The sequence below is a fragment of the Filicampus tigris genome, chromosome 21 (genome assembly GCF_054856515.1).
Source record: "Filicampus tigris isolate MCC_2025a chromosome 21, RoL_Ftig_1.0, whole genome shotgun sequence".
Lineage (NCBI taxonomy): Eukaryota > Metazoa > Chordata > Actinopteri > Syngnathiformes > Syngnathidae > Filicampus > Filicampus tigris.
Genome location: NC_141237.1, coordinates 10,235,106 through 10,255,401, shown reverse-complemented (window position 1 = coordinate 10,255,401; position 20,296 = coordinate 10,235,106). Strand labels below are relative to the sequence as shown.

The window sequence follows — 20,296 nt, the reverse complement described above, 5'->3', positions numbered from 1 at the left end:
GGCATGGATTCAACAGGAAATAACTCTTGACGTGTGTGTGGGTTGTACCAGAGTTTGTACGATGGCGTGGTTGGTGGCGTTCATGTGGGCGTTGAGAGGGAAGGAGCACTCCCCGTCGCAATAGTTGGCGGCGTAGCCTTCAGGAGCGATGATCCAGTCCTGACACATGGGAAGCATCCCCGTAAAAATAATATTCAGATGACAAAGTACTATCGTTGAGCTGAAATTTGCTACTTAACTCATATTCCACAATCGCAATATTAATCAGAATGGCGTGTTTAGACTAGTGGGGCTGCATAGAACATATTATTGGAAAGAAAATTTGAGGGTTGACTTCTTCTTTAAAGTGGATGTCAACGCAAACATTTTTTTCACGAATATGTTCTATGCAAGACCACTAGTTGAAACAGGGCATTCTGATAAATATTGCGTTTGTGGAATAAGTGTTAATCCAATCGTTTTTAGCCATCTCTAGGGGCGACCGTTTTGTCACTTCTGTCGACTGAAAATGACATCACAGTTGCTCACAATGACCAATCACGGCTCAGATTCAGAAAACAGGTCAGACGTGATTGGTCATTGTGAGCAGTTGTGATGTCATTTTCAGTCGACAGAAGACAAAATGGCCGCCCCCGGAGATGGCGAAAAACGAGTTCATTTAGCTGCTTAACTTATATTCCACAAACGCAAAATTAATCAGAATGCCGTGTTCCAACTAGTGGGCCTGCTGGGAACATATTCTTGAAAAAAAAATGTTTGCGTTGACTTCCGCTTTAAGCAGTAAAATCCACCCGTTTTTTTCCATGTCAGGAGGGGGCCATTTTGCCACTTTCTGTCGACTGAAAATGACATCACAGTTGCTCGGGGCACAGGTAACAACCAATCATGGCAGGTGAGCCGTGATTGTGTCGACTTAGAATCACATCACAGTTGCTCGGGTAACGGCCAAAGTGGGAAAATGGCCGACCCCTGAGATGAATAAAAATCGTTGGATTTTGTTGCTTAACTCATATTCCACAAATGCAATATTAATCAGAATGTCGTGTTTTGACTAGTGGAGGCTCATACAACATATTATTGTCAAGATTTTTGGGGGGGTTGACTATTCCTTTAATACTTTTAACTAAAAAAATGCAAAAGCTTGACATGTTTGATAATAGACAAGCAGTCACCCTACTTTATTGTTAATAAAATACAATTGTGTGCAACCAGTTGGTATAAAAGAAAACGTAAGAAGTAAACAGGAGGTAAGATCAAATCATTGATCATTGAATAATACCCGGATAAAATCTTGAATCGTTTGCGCATGCTATCCATCCCCCTGCGTTGTTTCACAACAATCCCGTTTTGGCTGCAGGGAACATAGTTTCAATGTAGCCTAAAATCAATGTTTTGACGCACTTCAGTGGAGCCAATTTAGCATGACTCACTCAAGCTCATCTCTCAGGACAAGTCCTGCTCAAGCATTTTGGTCTTTGGACTCACTCAGGGAAGTAATACTTCTTGTCTCCTTCCTACTCTTTTCCGGCACATCCTCGGCACCTGAGAGTGAGCGTGTGCGTGTGTGTGTGTGTGTGTGTGTCCCTCTTGATGTCAACTCAGTGTTTCCAGGCAGCTTGTTTGAAAAGTACAGTATGTTATTTTGATTCTTCTCTGTCTGTCTCCATGTCAAACACAAACACACACATCGAGAAAAGCCAGCGGTGTTAAATCTTACGTCTGGGCTCCGCGAGCTACTTAAGCCCGCTTTTATCGGTCCCAAGAATTTATATTTTTTTCACATTTTTCAAACGTTAGGGTAAAAGAGGGTCTGAAAACGTCTGGCAGTGAATGAGTTAAATATGAGAATTAGGTTTTTTTTTTTTTGCTCTGTGATCAATGATTTTTTTTTTTTGTCTGTACAAGTTCATCTTGGGACCTGTGGGAAGATTGATTCGTTGATCCAAACACATTGTGTAAAGGTCCACATATTGGATACCTGCCAGCCCAGCTCTCGAAAGCTGACGTAGAGTTCGTGCCTTCTGCACGCCGTCTTTTGATCGCTGCCATTGTAGTCTGAAATAGAGAAAGAATGCTTATTGTCAGTGTCTTCACCATCGAAATTTCAGAATTTTCCTGACATTAGGAAGAAATGTTTCAACCAACATATTCACGAAATATCCCATGTCCACGTGGCAGCAAAAAAAGAGCAAGAAAAAAAAATTACCATTCGAGGTGAAAATCTTTGCATCATTACGGTTGCACGAACAAATCATCTCCCGATTTAAAACCTGCGAGCGAGCGTGACTCAGTGCTTTCTGAAGAACAACCTAATATCACGCAATACACTTGGGTGGGAACGCATGCGAGGGTGTAGACCAGCGCTCAGGCCCAAAAAGCTCATTACAGTGCACGGACTGCACCCGATTGAATTCACCAACATTCAAATATTGCGCTGGCTCGAGCACAAGAGGTGACATGCACCCGCGCAACCAAAATGGCCTCGTGGACTCCTCCTCACGCGGCCGCGCGGTTTGCTCTTAATGATCTCGCGGCCGGACAGCGGGGGAGGGGGCGGAGACTGCGCAGGTATTGCTTTCAAGAGTCGAGGAGGTCATTGCTGGCGTGCGTCACCGCGCTTAAGTCAGGACGGCGACGCCGACTTTCCACTGACGCCTTCTCTCGCTCGCTCTCACTGAGACGCTTTATGTCCCGCGGCGCTCCCATTGGAGACAATGGCAGGAAGAACATGGCACCGCGCTCGGTCCCGCCAAAACACTGCATGCAGAACCAGAAAGGCGTGGGTGAGAAACCGCAACCGCAATATGTGAGCACAATTCAATGCTGCTTTTTTTGACGAGCGCTGTGCAGAAAAGCCAAATCTTGGAACTGATTCGAGACGATTATGAGTGCTTCTGTCATAGAAAGTCAGACTGCAGACATTGGCGTTTGTCACCGCCCGGACACTCGTCAACAGCGACCTTGTTTTAGCAGCTGCGGTTTTTAATGGGACGCGACTAACACATGCACGATGTATATAAAAACATGTTTTCATGGCGCAGCTGCCACACCGTCGGAACGCCAAATGCACAAATAATCACCAAACGTCGCCATCGAAAAGCAATGCAGCTCTGCTTACCTTGTGACTTTAAAAGCAAGAGCATTGCACATGTATTACGCAATTGTTGAAAAGATTGTAACTCAGGGTGCCGCATTCATCGCCATCAAAATTTGCAATCATTTAACTACACGACTAGAAACAACACCACTTGAACTATTACGTAATCACCGTACAAAATAAGACATTCAAATGCATTGATAACAGTCAAAGGTGTTAATTGCACTAAAACAAAGCGTGCCTTCCCATACGATTCCTGAACAGCATATTTTTTCAATATCAAAAAATAATAATAATAGTGCGAGTTGTGAATATTGTCGCTCAAATCGTGGGATTTTTTTGAGGTGTCTTTTGTGACCTTGAGAAATAGTAACCGCACAGGAAGGCTCAAACATACAAACATATTATGCTAAATAGGAGACGCCAGATTAAGAATGTCAAACGTGGCCTGACAGATCACTTGTACTCAGTCAGGTCTGTTCAGGCGTTTCCCGTCTGTTCCTGAGTTCCTTCCTCTTTGATAGGAAGCGCCGCTAGTTGGATGTTTATTTGAATGTGTGAGTGAGCACTGAATGAACACATGTACTCTAACGCCGCATTTGCCATCTAGGAAACTGACTTCAAATAAGACTGTTTGAGATAAAATGACCTGTGAATGTTTGGTATCTCGAGTATAGACAGGAAGCATCCAAGGACAGAGGAAGCGTGACCTGATGTGAACTTAAGTTTGTGGGAGTGGCTAGTAAATCGCACATTACGCTATAATCGGAAGATTTTTTTTTTTTAATGGAGTTAATGTATACAGTTATGAGTTGTTTACGACGATAAAGGACAACTGGTCCGCTAAAGTGACAAATGGGCCCGTGTCAAGATGAAACCGGATGAAAATTTCATATGACAATTAGCATGAGCAAAATTGGTCATGGTTATCAAGGTAGAGTATTATTACGAAACTGCAAAAGGAAACCAGCAACCAGTTATTACATAAGTTTTACTTCCGAAATCAGCAACGCTATGAACTTTTTACGCGTGACACATTGATGGCGTTTCATGAGATCACAAGGACGGACAATTAGCTATCGCTAATTTTGCAAAGATTCCAGAGCCGTTTACTCATGGAGATTCGAAATACGGTATTAAGTTAATAGTCAATATTTTAACACTACCACTAACCATCTCATCGGACTCCATAAGAATATACAGCCTATTGCGCCCAGAAGTCGCTACAAAAGTGACGAAATCATTGCACACTGATCCAACCATACGGATGTTGCAGCAGATGGGAGGAAGACTTGAATAATATATCACCGAGGACGTAAAATCCATTGATGTCATTCTGGTCATAAAAATGAGGCATGAACAAAATGTAAAAATATTCTTCTCGGGCCTGCGTGCACGACAGTAAAAGGTCATTCAGTTAGCAAAGAGTAGCAGCTGTAAGCAAACATCATGCACTGTCTACGGGGCTCTTTGAGAGGAATAAAGCTGATATTTACAGTGGGCTTTCATTGAGTGTAAAGGCCCAGATTTGTGGTACCCATTAACCACATCGCCCCTTCCTGCCAATAAAAATTTAACGCCACGCAGCTACCGCCGAGCTCCGGCTCCCATGAGCCCTCCATTCATTTCTTTTTCCTTTACCTAACTGGGAGCAGAGGTGGAAAGAAACTTTAAAAATGGGAATATAATATTAGTAATTGTTACTTCGAGAAGGCTACTTGTGACGCTTCTGTCTTTGGGAGTAGTTCAGTTTTGGTATGTTTTACTTGTGGTTGCACAGAAATGTCAGTCAAAGAAAAAAAAAAAGAACTAATGAATAAAAATGACGTGATAGTCAGCAACAGGCCAACTTATATTAGCAGTCAAGACTGGAGACTTTTTTGTTTTTTTCAAGCAGACTTGGTGACTTCCTGGACTCTTGACTCCCTGCATACAGTCTTCATGTTATGTATATGTATGTAGATATAGATATAGAGAAATTAAATTATATATATATATTATATATATTGATGCAATTGACTTATACATCGGGGGTCTTCAATCCTGTTCCTCTAGAGCCGCTGTCGTGCCTGTTTTCTATCTCCGTCTCTCTCTTGGGATCATTATCCAGCTTTTGAAGATTTGCTGAATATCTGATCATTTGAATCAGGTGTGTTACAGTAGGAAGAGATGGGGAAACAGGACAGCTGCCAGCAAAGAACAGGATTGAAGACCCCTGCTATACATGTTCTGTATTCAATACTGATCTGTGATTAAGGTGTGTAAATAAACATTCCATGATCCTCAATGTGTTGTTATTGGAATATTTTTTTCCATACTTACAGTATATATGTCTGACTTTACATTTGAAAGCTTGAAAAATTGACTTTTTCTTTTTCCAATTATTATTTTTTCATGTAACTGGGTGATAGCGTGTCCTGTGAACAGGATTGTTTTACACATGTACTTTGGACAACAACAGATTCCTGCATGTACACATGATCTGAGCTATTTAAACCTCCAAAAAACAACTGTAACTGTTTTTAACCAAATCCATGTGTCAGTTATAAGATGTTAATTTGTTGATTACTCACTTAAAATATTTCAGTAATTCATAAAGAGATCCGACCCGTCTTCCGTGGGTTTAATGAGCGGTTTATCCCCGCTCATTAAATAATTTTTGGGGTTATTATTATTTTCATTTCAATGCATTTGGAACGGGCGTCAATTATATTAGGATTTTTTTAAAAATATTTATTTTTTTCCTATCCCGGTGAATAGTAGCGGTCCCCTGTAATACAGGTGTCCCCATGAAATTAAGTAAAACCTTTAATCATTCATTCTGAGATGACAAAACCTGACCCCGAAGATAAGAGGAGAGTTAAGCGATGACTGAAACGTGTGAACTCTGAGTAGCAACAAAATATATAAACACGACCGGAGTGTGACCAAAAAAAAATAAACATTCAAATATGTGACACTCCATGTTCCCCTAACACACACTGACTTCACTGAGGTCATGACTGCTCTCACACCAGGGTCCACTTAATAGTCAAGGAAATGCAGCGTAACACTTTTAATACGCACCGCGAGTCCTGAGCGCATATCAGCTCTTCACAACACTAGCCGCTATTCACCGAGCCTGAAAAATAAAACTCGCACATTCTGTCAAGGGGGAAAAGTCCATAAATAACATTTTATCGCGTGTCGTTCCAAAAACACACAAATCAAACGGTGCCAATTTGGACTTTCAGAGCTAGGCTGTTATATCGTCAATCAAGGCTCATTTAGAAGTGAGAAAAGATTGCGGCTTTGACAGTGGCAATTACACCCGCTGAACAGGCCCACAGTTTGGGCCCACACTCAACCCGGAAGTACGCCGCAGAGTCCTCGACGCCCAAGCGAGGGGGACTTGAAAGCGGAACGCCGTCTTTGCCTCTGACGTCCTGATGTTGTCTCACCCCTCCCTGCGCGTTTATCTTTCTTCCTGTCTTTCATCACAGAGGTTATTAAACCCTGCAAGGGAGCTCTGCCTCGTCTAATTACTCCAACGGTAAACAAAAGGAGATCAGGCGGGGACGGAGCGAAGGAGAATGAGGAGGAGGAGGCGAGAGACGGATGAAAAAACACAGCTGGCTCGGCGCTGTGTCATTAGAATTCTTGAAGCGATACTGTTAGCGTGGTCAGTGTTTTAGCTGCGCGGCTAATGAGTAGCTAGGCCTAATTACAGGCCACCCGTGCTCTGCTGGGATGTGATATTCCTTTCCCGGATGGTTGTTAACTTCGGCCCCCCCCCCCACAGCCAGAGCCCAGCCCGACTGCCATAAGCTGCCTTTGCCCCCACAAAATTCCAAATGATGCTTAAAGGTGTTGCATTGTTCTTTGGACAAGGGACACACTTAAAGGCCCACTCAAAGGCCGCACACGAATAAAACTGATCACAAATTATTTGTGAAAGTTACAATTGAAAGAAATGGAGTACAGAACAGAAGTCTGAAAGATTTGGCATTTTACCAACACTATAAGATGCAGAATTATTTTTGAGTCCCTTTATTGGAAAACGCAAGTAAACGTCAAGAAGTAGCAAAATTTGGGGTACGAAGAATTATAAAGGCCAGATTGAAAAAAAAAAAATCAGCACGAGATTAAAGTCTTATATATTTTCGCGCTTAAAATTTTCAAGATGTAAGCCTTGACATCACGGGAATGAAGTTGTATATCTTTGAAGAAAAAAAAGCCGTAATCGTCTTTTGGACTTTTGCACCGTACTAAATGTCAACGCGAAGGCAAGCAAACAAGCGACTGGACTGCAGATTGTCTGCTTTGGCAAGTCTAGCCCGATATAATTTATCACACACATAATGATGTCTCAAACTAATGCTGCAGAAATTTGCTTGGCAGACATTTTAAGTGTTTGTGTCATCTGGAAGACATTTTCCTATCATGATATCAATGTCATTTTCAAATTAGAAAAATGAGGGAAAACTCTCAATGGGAGTGCAGATGGGGAAAAATTAATTGAGAGTGAGAACATTTTAGGATTTGAAGAAGCATCAGAGTGCTAAGAGTGTATTTAAAAAAAGCAACAGCACATGTCAGAAATGTAAAATGAGTCCAGAACTTTTAGAATCCTCTTCAAAAATGTCTATGTAGAAGGTGCTGCACAGTAGCACAATTAAAAACACTGCCGCCCTTCGTTCTTAATGTCCGAATGTTGTTTCGAAAAATAGAGGAAGCTTGGTGAATTATGTTCATGTTTTTTTGATTCCGATAATCCCCCCCACCATCCATCCATCTATCCTGTCCTCCTCCCTGTCTCTCGAGTGTGTGATTCCATATTTGATACCCTCTGGAGTTCCTCGCCGATCCTCAAATCCCGACCAATGCCGCAGATGCTCGGCCGTCGTGCGCAAGGCAGCGGGAGGGTGGGCACCTCGCTTCCTGTGACGGATCTAAATATTTATCCTCGCCGCTGTCCCGAGTGGCGAGGCAGAGGGTCTTTGATGTCCCGGCTTACATAAAGTCCAATTTGCCGGGGCACACATTATTAACAGACTGTCCCAATTAGGGTAGATTCTTAACTGAGAAAATAGCATTGCATCACTTCTGCTGGTAGGGAACAGCAGACTCAAAACAAGATACGAGTACTTGAATGATGTCATTTTATTAAGTTCAGTCATGTACTACAGTCTATCACTACTGCGTAGTCATTATTCGATTAATTGCATTGATTTTTTCTTTTCTCATGTTTTAATATTGTATTGTTTCAACCTCGAGATCCACAAGGATGCACACTCAAATTAGGCTTTACACGATGAGGATTTTGGAGCCGATCAACGATGAGTGAGTTTAAAAAAAAAATAAAAATCAATAACAAATCACCGATCTGATTAGAAGATGGACCAATCCAATCTATTTAAGCAACTTGTTTATTTATTGTCCAGTAGACCCCCAGCCTGGCCCACGGATAGCCATAATGTGCGTATAATTGACACAAATTGAAACAATAATAATAATAATAATAATTAAACCATAAGAATTCTCTCCAAAACACTTGTAATAATAATAATAATAATTAATAATAATACACAGGAAAAAATTCCCCCCAAAATCCAAAATTTGTTAAAAATATCGGGGAAACGGTACAGTATATGCTGAGAAACTTCAAATGTAAAATATCCTGCCGACTGTGTAAAGTCTGACTCAGGTTTCTGGTTGTTTTGCCTTTGAGAAGGATAACAGCATCAGTGTTGATACCTTTAAGAGGTTTTGTGACATCTTTCATAAAAGTCAGTCCAGAGCCAAGAGTGAACATGTGTTCCATTCTACAACCATCCCGCGGCATAACAAATGATGTGTCTTTGTTCTCTGTGTTGAAAGCTTTCATCTGATGCGATTACCGATACGAAAAAAAAAAAAAAAAGCCTGAAGGAATTTCACTCGTAGCCTCTTGTGTCAACAGCCGTGCAGTGGGAACCACGCTGAGGAGGTGAATGGAAACGGCGCGGGTAAACACAACCGAAAAGCTGGAACATCTCAGACGGCTTACGGGGAATTGTGGAGCGGGGGAAACAAAACACAGCGAGATGAGGAGGCGGAGAAGATGCGGCTCAGGTAGTAAGCTGAAACCGACTCATGTGACACTTTTGGAGTTGTTTTGGATCAGTGCGTTCATTCTGGTGGATCATTTAGTTCTTCCGCAGTCCCACAGGTGTGTGTCGGGCCAACGCTGCATTTCTTGAATTTACTTTGTGGTTTTAGGCTCCATCCATCCATTTCCTATAGCGCTGATCCTGTTCAGCTGCCTATGCTAGGTGAGTGAGGACAAAACGATGTGGGCTACACACATCTGTGAGGTTCATTCAAGTTTTGCATTGTGCGGCAATTGATTCTACATGATCGATTTTTTTTTCCCGACATTTAGCATTAAATACAAAGTATTGGTTTGATCTATTTATTCATCCATTTTTATCTGACTTGTATTTTTCGGATTATAAGTTTTACAAATCAATATTTTTTTCTACTTTGTGTGAGGCCTCAGTTTGAGCTCAAGAAATACAGCACCAGTGTTTTGGCCAAAAATATCAAAAAGCTCAGTATAAAATAAAAACAAAAACAAAATGAAACTAATTACGTTTATGAAACGAACTAAAATTACAATTAGAGCAAAAATGTCAATTTTTCTCAATTGATATCACACATGAGCTTTCTGGGTTCATTATAAGTAGTTATTTCAGTGCTGCTGTACAGCAGGACAGGAAAAGGAAGCAGTCAACTGAGAATTGTATTTTATAAATCACGAAAATACTAAAACTAATAAAAACAAAAAAATGTGAAATTAAAACCAACTAACAAGCCTGCTCTAAAAACAAATTCAAACTAACTGAATTTATCAAACAAAACCGAACTATAATGAAAAGCCCAAAACTATTATAAACCAGGCTGGACCTTGGACCTTAGAGAAGAAGGAGGGAATCATGAACAGTTTGAAATAGCAGTTAGTGCTAGCACAAAACCTACAGAATTCTGATTAAATAAATAAATAAATAAATAAAAGCAAAAATAAATGCCGGGGAAAGCCTGCTAGAACATCTGAAATTTATGTGGGAGTCATTTTAACTCATTCACTGCCAGACATTTTCAGACCCTCCTTTAGCCCAATGTTTGAAAAAATTTGAAAAGAATATAAATAAATTCCTGGGATTGAATGGCTGGAGGGTAAAAAGACAAGTAAATTCGTCATTGGCAGTGAAAGAGTTTTGAATGGTGGTCGGGCGTCGGACTGACCTGCTGGGCTCGGCCCTCTGGATGCCTCCTGTGTTTGCGTGGATCGGTTGCGGTTCTGCTGGCGACGTTTGCCACCGGTGGAGCGGGAGCTGCGGATGAGCACTTCGCTCACCTTGAAGAACGCCACCATGAAAGGCTGCTTCTCCAGAGCGCCGTCGCGCCCGACCAGCCCGGCGTCTTTGGGACTAATGCTCTGCCCTGTTTCGGAAAACATCATGGAATGATTCATTGACCGTGCAGACTATACGGGCAAATGTTTTGAGACGCGCCTTTTCCGATTAATGCCTGGAAGTCATTAGTGTGGAAGAATTTAAGAATCCTGACCTCATCCCCGTAAAACACATTATCTTAACTGGATAAAAGTTGTTCAAAAGGATTGGTGTCATAATACTTTTGTCGATCTGGTTTAAAGTTCTTACCGCTGCTGGTCTCTACGCTAATCTGAAGGCCCAGGTTGTGCACTGGGCTCATCACCCACAGGTTGCTAGTGGCCGTGATGTCAAACTCCAACCAGCCCTCTTCCAGCGCCCACAGCCTGCGAGACTCCAACAGGAAAAGGTCGGCCTCTCTGGGTGAGAAAAATATGACACAAACTTGTTCTGATCACACCCGTATACACTGTTTTTGCTCAATTCAACTATTAAGATTATAGTGTGACAATTTGGCAAGAAAATGTGCCTGAATCGAAGCTCAAAACTTTGCAATGAAACGATCTGACAGTTTGGGAACAGAATTGTAATAACGGCCGAAGCAGGAGTTAGATTTAGCCTCTTTTATTTAAAAAAAAATATATATATATTTTGTTTCGTTTTGGGGACTGAATGATGAGTTAGATATGGCCTCTAAAATTTGAGCAGGAATTAATTTTTATTTTTTTAAATGTAGTCTTTATTTATTTTTTTATTGACTAAATCATATATTTATTTATTATTATGTGCGGGTCAAATAGAGGGTTATTTTGGTCAAAACATGATCATGCAAAAGTCCAACGAGTGAAACCCTGACCAAAGACAATAACAAACAGCTGCAGAATTTAATATTCAAAAGGAAAGGGACTATAATCTAATTTTGTAAAATAATAATTCATGTTTATTGTAGTGCAGAGACAGTGACACCTTTAATTTTAATATTGGTGGAGACAAAAAATTGAGACAAACATTATGAACTGAATTTCAATACAATCCCAACTATAGGACTCTTTTTCTTCCTTGTTTGTGGAATCATCGTTTCAGATGATGGACCAAAGTCAACACAACCAAATTCATCCAAGCATACCCTTGTTACAAAAAAAGAGCCTACCCCAAACTCATCCCGCAAGGTTGGACGCATAGAATAGACCAAAATGTCATTCAAGCAGAATTCTTAACTGAAAAGTCCTTAATAAGAAAGAATAGCGGCATAAGGAAAAAGACAGAGTCTGAACGATAAGAGGGCCTGTCCTCCCACTGTGCCATTACAGTATAGTAATGACACGGCGGGGTCCGACGGGGCTCTCCTCCCGAAGCCACATCAAAAGCCTGCAATCATCCAGGTGTTTGGAGAATGCCCCTGCAGTCATGCACCGGCAGCGCATCTTCATTGCCCATTAAGAGTGCCCCCCCCCCCCCCGTGACCCTCCAAATCAGGTTGGGTTCACACGCTTGGCACCGGCGGAGTAGTCCACCTGGCGGGAGCGACAGCGGGGGGGGGGGGCGTCAGAGCCGCCTGCAGGCTGGAGAGCACCGCATGAAAGCGCTTTGTGACTGACTGCTTAAATGGGCTGGAATAATAAGGTCAACGATCAACTGCCTCGTGCTTTTGGCTACAGTAAATCTCATTCTCGAGTCTTAACGGCAGCTATTGTTCAGTCATGTCACAAAGTGAGTGAGTGTGGATCACAATCAACAATCAACTTCAATGATATCTTACGGTTATAAAACTCACTGTAATTATAGCAAAGATTTCCTTTGTTTTCGTCTTTGTAAATTATTTTTAGTAAGTAATTTCCAGACCATGAGATGTGATATTTTCCCGCACAGTGTTACACAAGATCACAACGTTTCTAAATTAACAATCACACCGGTGATGGTAATTTCACCTCCATCCCATCCATTTTCTGCGGCCTTATCCTGTCCAAGGTCACAGGCTAGCTAATTGGCATCGTTTATTTTACTCACATGCCATCAGAAAAGGGAAATGTAATCAGTGCGAGAATAAATCATTTGGGGTCTTTCAGGGCTGGCAGTCGCGGCGACTTGCCCCTTGCTGCTTCCGTGTCAAGCCAACCACATTTTTGGCATTGTAGCATCGCTCGCATTCCTCGCCTGCTGCTAGCGAGCACACCTCAATCAGATGAAAAAGTACAAAGGGTGCGCTGCCAATTAGCCACTCTGTTATTAAGTCCCCGCCTCAAAACAGAAGGTACAAGGCTTTGTTTTTTGTTCTAACGGAAAAGCAGAAGCTCCAAAACATCAACAGGTTCCACGCTGAATGGATGATTACAAAAAATGTAAAAGAAAAAGAAAGAGGTGTTAAAAAAACAACTCCCTTCTAATTTTGTGTAAAGCCAGGGATGTAAGAAAATACTCAAAAATCACATGGGGGCATTCAGTGAGAATAAACCTAAATATTACAAAAAAAACTTTAAAAGAATTAATTTTTTAATTAAAATGTTGAATATGACCTAAACGTTACAAGAAAGAATACTCAACTATTATTTAGTATTATTACCACTATACTTTACTATGAAAACAATAAGAGGAAACAAATACCATTTTTAGAACACTAAATTCTTGATATTATAAGAAAAGAATTGCAATGTGGCAATGGCCTCTTTTATCGGGTTTGTTCAATCGTGTAGTGTTCGGACATGGTCAACTCTGAAGGAAGTCAAACGGATCAGCTGATGCTGTCAGACTATGTCATTTGATCATTTACTTCTTTGCTATTTTTCTTTCTTTTCAGTGTGGCCATAATAGTATTTTTTTTTCACTATACCAACCAGGCTTGAATGAACTTAAAAAAAATAAATAAAAAAGGTTCGCAAAATAATATAGTGCACAAACCACCCATTGTAGGGGTAAAGGAATGCAGAAAATAAGTCGCTCCTTATACCCGTAGAACCCCTTTGACAGCAAGGACAAATAGACGATTGCCAGCATCTTTCGATGGACTTCTTAAATCCAAAGAGCTCCACATGGATCATTTGGAGCCTGGGAATATTTTTGGACCACACCCAAACATTTTGCCTGCTTGACAAGGGCTATAGGTCATACATCCACTGCTTTATTCTCAATCACCGATGCAATAAAGCCCTCACACAACAATGAGGAAAAACAAACAGCGGAGAGTTCCAAAACAAAAAGTGGGCCTTTAACAAAGATTATGGACAATTTTGAGAGGCAGAAACTGCTCTTGGATTGGCTCTCATCAGACCCGCTGTGCCTAATGTGTCCGCTGAGTGTATACCATAACCCCTCTCAGCATGTCGGCATTAGCTTTCACTGGGCAGGCCTGATCAAACACAAATATTACTCCAAAATCTCCCTGGATGTTTATGTAGTGCCGCAGATGCAATGTAAATGTTTGTCATGTATTCGTTCTGCGTGTTTTGGGGGACAGGAGGATTTTGAAGCGGTGCTATTTCAGTGAGGCATGGCTTTGCTTGATTTCACATTGTAAACATGGCCTGAGAAAGACTGAGATAGAAAGACAGAGAGAGTGTGTAACACCGCAGAGGAATCGTAATCTTCCCATTTCTTTATTCCGAAAACGCTCCTATTTTCAGTCAAAACCGACCGCATGTTGACTCAAACGTTCTCCTCTCACACACGGCACAGTGCGCTACCTGTCCGGGTGCTCCTTGACCACTTGGTAGACTTTGAGCAGGAAGGTGTCGTTGCAGAAGGCTCGGCTCACACACTCCTTGTAGAGGCGGAACTCGGCGGCGGTGACGGCCTCGCCCTCGGGGATCTGCGACAGGTTGAACTTATACTCTTTGTGGTGACGCCGATGTGGGGAAAGCTCCCGGTCGTGCTCCACTGTGAGACGGACAACACACAAAGAGGACGCTCATAACCAAGAGAGCAGAAGCTGTTTGATGGAATTAACATAAAAGTCAATAAAACATAAAGGATTTCGCTCGGTTTTATTTATACCGTTTCTCAAGTAACATATGCAATACTCATGGGTAATACTGCAGCACGGTTTAGAAGGCTACACAATGATATGATATGTGGTTACCGCCCTAGTTACTGTTTCTCAGTTGACTGTTTTTATGTGTTATACATACAAATATTTACTGTAATTTTGACTTTGCATACTGAGTTATCTTAGGTTACTGACGGATTACGGTGCATTCCGATATACGTACATATACGTCACCGAAGACTCCCTGTTATGAATCCGTGTTTCACTCAAAAATGAATGCATTGTCATCAATGACCATAGTGTATTTTAATACAGCCTTCTTCCAATTGCTTGTTCAATAAACAAGAGCCAATAAGATTAGCTCAAACGTAACAGCGATACTGGGAGGAAAAAGTGAACCCTTTTGAAGTTTACATTTCTGAATAAATTCAAATGTGAATGTAGTCGGATCTTCATCCGAATGCCAAAAATAAACAGTCTGCTTAAACTTGATACCTTAAAATTATTTGGTTTGATTGGTTTAATCATTTTTACTGTTCTTATGTTTCCTGAACCCGATTCTTGTTTGGTGTTTCATGTATGCTCGATTTGTCAACAGAGATGTTGGCACGTGCCAGTGAGTTATATTTAGGTTTCTTCTTTTTTTTTTTTTTTTAAACCTCATTGTGAATGCAGCTGCGCTCTTTTAAATACTTTTAGATAAATCTTTGTAAACTTTTCCAGCTTTATATTTAAAATCCTGACCTCAACCCGATTGAGATGCTGCGGAATGACCTCAAGACATCCCAGGAATCTTGGTGAACTGCAAGAGTTTCGTATAGAGGGATGGTCCAAAATTCATCCTGATCGTTGCGCACATCTGATCTGCAACTAAGGGAAAAATTTGGCTGAGGTTATTGCTGCCAAATGAGTGTCAACTAGTTATTAAATCCAATAATTTGATTCCTGACGTGGGATTTTCAAACAAAATATGCAGTGATTTACTGTAGATGAGGATGAGACATTTTATGACCAACTAATGCAGAATGTAAAGAAATGAACGCGGAATTACGATAAGCTGCTCTGTGGCCGATCGATTCCCGTCTCAGATGAGGCCCTGCAGCCACTCTGATGGACGGGAATAGAGAAGCGCAATAAGGGAGGCATAAATAGCAAACGTTAAAACCTCAAAAATGTGCTCAATCCTGCAAAACACTAACAGAAAAAATGTGCAAGTTAATTGATTGTACAGATCATTCGCGACAAGACAAACAACCACCCACACACACACACACACACACACACACACACAAGTTGGTTGTTTTCACTGAGTGCACTGAGGTTGAGAAGACTGCACTTTCCTCACCGCAGACTGGAAGTGCAGACGGACTGGGAACCAAGGATGGATTTATGCAACCCAATGAGTTTTTTTACATGCAGCATGAGTCGGCCCCTCGTTCATAATTGTTACGTACGCGTCAAACGGTGCGTGGAAGACGCCACTAGCCGCACAATTGTTTGGGGTTGTAAATGCAATTTCACTCCAAAAAGGAAGGTCTGGCACGCGCGAGTGTATCATTACGTACGTTTTTAGGTCATATGTGAGCAAATAAAGAACACACAAATTTGCTCGCAGTGCAGACGTCGCCACACACACTTCGGCGTTTAAATGATAGTTACAGCATTGGGGGACTACGTTGCACTCTGCTTGGTATCAGACAACACAAACACCTCAACATCATTAATTATTACCATGGTGTATCTGTGGGGATGCTACACAGTTGGCCAGCTGACAGGGACGTAAACATGTATGACTTTAAATATATATTTATATGCGTCTATATATATATATACATACATATATATATATATATATATATATATATATATATATATATATATATATATATATATATATATATATATATATATATATATATATATATATATATATATATATATACATACATACATACATACATACACACACATATACATGTGCCTTACTATACCCTCACCACGTTTTTCGCCAAAAACACCTAACTATACATGGTAATTTTTTCGCACAAAAAACGCCTTACTATAAATGGTCGTTTTTTTGTGAAAAAACGACCATTTATAGTAAGGCGTTTTACATGGTCGTTTTTTTTTTGCAAAAAAAAAATACTATACCCTTACTATACATGGTCGTTTTTTTTACAAAATAAATCGCCTTACTATACTCTTACTATACTTGGTTGTTTTCATTAAAAAAACGCCTTACTAAGACATGGTCATTTTTTTCGCAAAAAAATCTTACGTCACCCCCTATGATCTAAAAAGTAAGCTTCCAAGCTACCAACAAAAAAACAAATAATACAATACACTGACTTTTGCTGTAAGTAGGGAAAGTTATTACCACATTTTATATTTAGTTTTTCATTCTAGCAACAGCAGTGACCATAGTATTTGGTCCAGCAAACTACCTGTCTGCATGATGGTGCTCAAAAAACAACAAGAATTTGCAATAATAATGCCGATTTAAATAATCTAATCTAAAAAAAAAAATAAAAAAAACATACCATACAAGTGTCATTTGAGTAATTCTGCATGTGGTAAAATTTACATAGTAAGGTTAATTCATCATATTTACACTCCGTTCTACATGACTTCAACACACTTTGGGGGATTGATTTATGATTATATTCAGCGGGGAGTTCGAAAAAGTAAAGCTGGTCTATTAAGTCAATATTTCACATGTCGTTAAAGAGATATTTTATTTCATATTAGTTTTGAAGACTTTCACAGGCCAAACATGAGGTAAGAAGTCCTAATCTATTTCTGCAATCGAGCCAGCCTCGTTAAGTCCTTTTACGATGTGGGGCACCGCCCAAAATGGACCAGTGACACATTTTGTTTCTCCACTCTCTGCCCGAACAGCAAAAATTACGTTGAAAGTGTTGGAACATTTCAGGCTAGGAATGCCCACCATGACCACTTGCCCACATTTTGCCAAGTTACATAAACCCGGGTGACAAACCAAGCATAACTAAGAAAAACTGCTGTGGTTTCATTTGGGTCCATGGGTAGTGTTCTAATGCAAAAAACCTAGATTTAAAAAAAAAAAAAAAAACACCACCGAAGACGGCACATTGACCACTAAAGCATCATCATGTATGCACATGTGTGAGGTCACAGTACTATTTTAAATGATTTTATAACACAGCCAGCAACACCTTGGGCCAGGCTTGGAATAAGATACGGTGCAATATTCCCTACTCATCAAAGTAATTACAGGCAGGGAAGCTTGTTGATAAACTCCGTGTAGGTGTTAAAAAGGTGTCAGCATTATCACAAAGGGAAACATTAATAGAACTTGATAACTGGAAGGAGAAACTATTACATCATCACTGGCTAAATCCTAACAAATTACATTAAATAAAAATGACTGCTGAAGTACATGGCCTGGTCTAGTCATGAGTGGCGACATCTCCATCTTATTTTTATCTTATTGAGTATTACAAAATAATCCAAAGAAAAAGCAAAACAAATGAGGGTCCCCAACCAAGATTAAATTAGACATGCAGTTCATACCAATTATATCATGTATTGCAAATAACATCGACATATTCCTATAAACACAACAAAAATGAATCAGGAAAGCCAAGATTGACAATCAATAAAACTAATTTGTTCTGATAATCAACCCGCTACCCATTATGGGCGGCAGCGCTGCGTTAGGAAAACCCTGCTTTAGATGCTCACTGACTTGGAGTCTTATAATACTTTTCAACCGAAACATATTTTTTTTAAGAATATGTTCTATGCGGGCCAATAACCAATCACAGCTCACCTGTTTTCTAAAGCTGAGCCATGATTGGTCGTTATCCAAACTGAGCAACTGTGATGTCATTTTCAGTCGACATAAGTGACAAAATGGCCGCCCCCGGAGATGGCTAAAAAACGAGTGGATTAACACTTATTCCACAAACGCAATATTTATCAGAATGCTCAGTTTCAACTAGTGGGCTTGCATAGAACATATTCTTGATAAAAAAGATGTTTGCGTCGACTTCCGCTTTAAGGCGCACTTTATTTTTCGGAAAACGCGGGTGCAACTAAATAAATAGAGTTACTGCAACTGATATTCAGTGTAGCATTGACCACTGTTTTGTCATTGACATTTTCGGACATTTCGTCAGCATTTCCATAGGGCCTTGTCTCCACTAGAAAAACAGACGCCTGCAAGCCGAACTACAGAAGAGAGAAACACTGTAAGCTGGCTTCGCTTGGCTGCAACTGGGAGTGTTTCTCCTCTTTGTAGTCAGGAAATTGGTGCTAGAAGCTCAGAGGCCAGGGTGCAAAAAATGAAGGTTCCAGAGCTCCACTGGGACTCGTCATTATCTTTGTATGCGTCTTCAGAGACTCGGATTTTCTCCTGACCTGGCATCAAAGGGTGAAACAGTTTAAGCGCGCACAGCGTTGACATGAGCGAAAACACACACACACACAGGCCCAGAGGTCAATGATGCGAGAATCGGGGTCCAGGCAGGCGCATTAGTCCATAGCGAGGATATGAGGCAGTGAGCTCCGCCCATTTGCAGAAAGGTGAGCCCCAAAAAGCAAACAGAGCGCAGCTTTAACTCGCATGTCCAACACAGAGCGACACAAAGTGACAGAAAGTTGGGTTAAGTGCTCTTTGGGCAGGGCACTTTAAAAGTAACAATCGGCAATAATTGCATAAATATGAATGTCAGTGTCGCAAAGAGCCCGCGGCAGCCGGCGCGTGAAAAACGTTGACATTTACCGGCAGGCCGGCAGGTGCGGGCCGTCTCGTCGGCCGGAGCATTCCTGCGCTTGACAGGGGGTGATGTGTTTTATGTATTAAGCTGGTTTGTTTGGAATAAGACTGAGAAGAACTCGGTGTTTAACATTTGACATCGAGCGTGCGGGGGCTCAAATCAGATAAAAGTAAACCAGGTCATGTCTGGAAAAAGTCCTTTGGCTCATTTGTGCGGCTTGGTTGCTAAGGGGAGAGACTTTAAAGGGACTAGGAAGCATATTTTCCTCATTTGGCTCATTCGATTCGGCGTCCCTAATGAAGTGTCCGTCATCGCTGCGCCGCATTCCACGCGGGTTGATAAAACGGATGACGATAAAGATCCGGGCACACGTCTACTGTCACAACATGTGTGGCTTCATATCTGCGGCTCTTGACAGCAGGTGGATAATGTGCTGTAATTGCTTGTCTGCTAGGCCCTTACGAGCAGATGATATCTCCGTTTTGGCTTCGTGCGCTCTTGCGCTATCAACGGCTCACTTTTCCAGTCTCCAGCTCGTCTCCTGCCGGCGGTACATGTCATACCTGTGTGTCAGTACGAGAGCGATTCCATCTCGTCCATCACCATCACCCGGGAATAAGAGATGTGGGGAGATGCTCGTCTACGGTAAATACTTTGCCGATAACTCGAGAAAAATGTAAAGCTGTAAATTATCCATCCGTCCGTTTCCATTCAGATCCTTGGAAATGTGAGGCAGACGTGCATTTTGCTATGCTGGCGTGGCGTCCATTTTGAAATCAAATAAGCCCATCCTTGCCGCATAAAAGGCAACATAAAATAATTCTTTTGACCAGCGTCCCGTAGCAACATTTGTAAGTTTTACTCTATCAGTGCGTAGTAGTAGAGGCATGAAAGAGGCCTGCTCTGGTGATGTATTACTAAAGTCTGCGCTTGGGCAGCAGGTGTGTAGGCGTGTGAGTGTGTGTGTGAGTATATACACATGTCTGGACTCCGCCGGAGTGCTCCCAGATTTGAAGGAGGAAGCCAGCGTCAGGGCCGGGAGATG

General features: G+C 41.3%; 1 protein-coding gene across 1 annotated transcript in view; it reads right to left on the bottom strand.

Annotated features, from left to right (window-relative positions):
• The window catches only part of bmp6 (bone morphogenetic protein 6), a 33,368-nt gene that overhangs the window by 2,642 nt on the left and 10,430 nt on the right, over window positions 1-20,296 (bottom strand). Inside the window, exons 2-6 of the mRNA XM_086020779.1 lie at window positions 14,190-14,382; window positions 10,783-10,931; window positions 10,364-10,561; window positions 1,979-2,055; window positions 49-159 (exon numbers count right to left, since the gene is read on the bottom strand). Of these exons, the coding sequence (XP_085876905.1) occupies window positions 49-159; window positions 1,979-2,055; window positions 10,364-10,561; window positions 10,783-10,931; window positions 14,190-14,382 (728 nt within the window). The remainder of the gene's footprint in view (window positions 1-48; window positions 160-1,978; window positions 2,056-10,363; window positions 10,562-10,782; window positions 10,932-14,189; window positions 14,383-20,296) is intronic.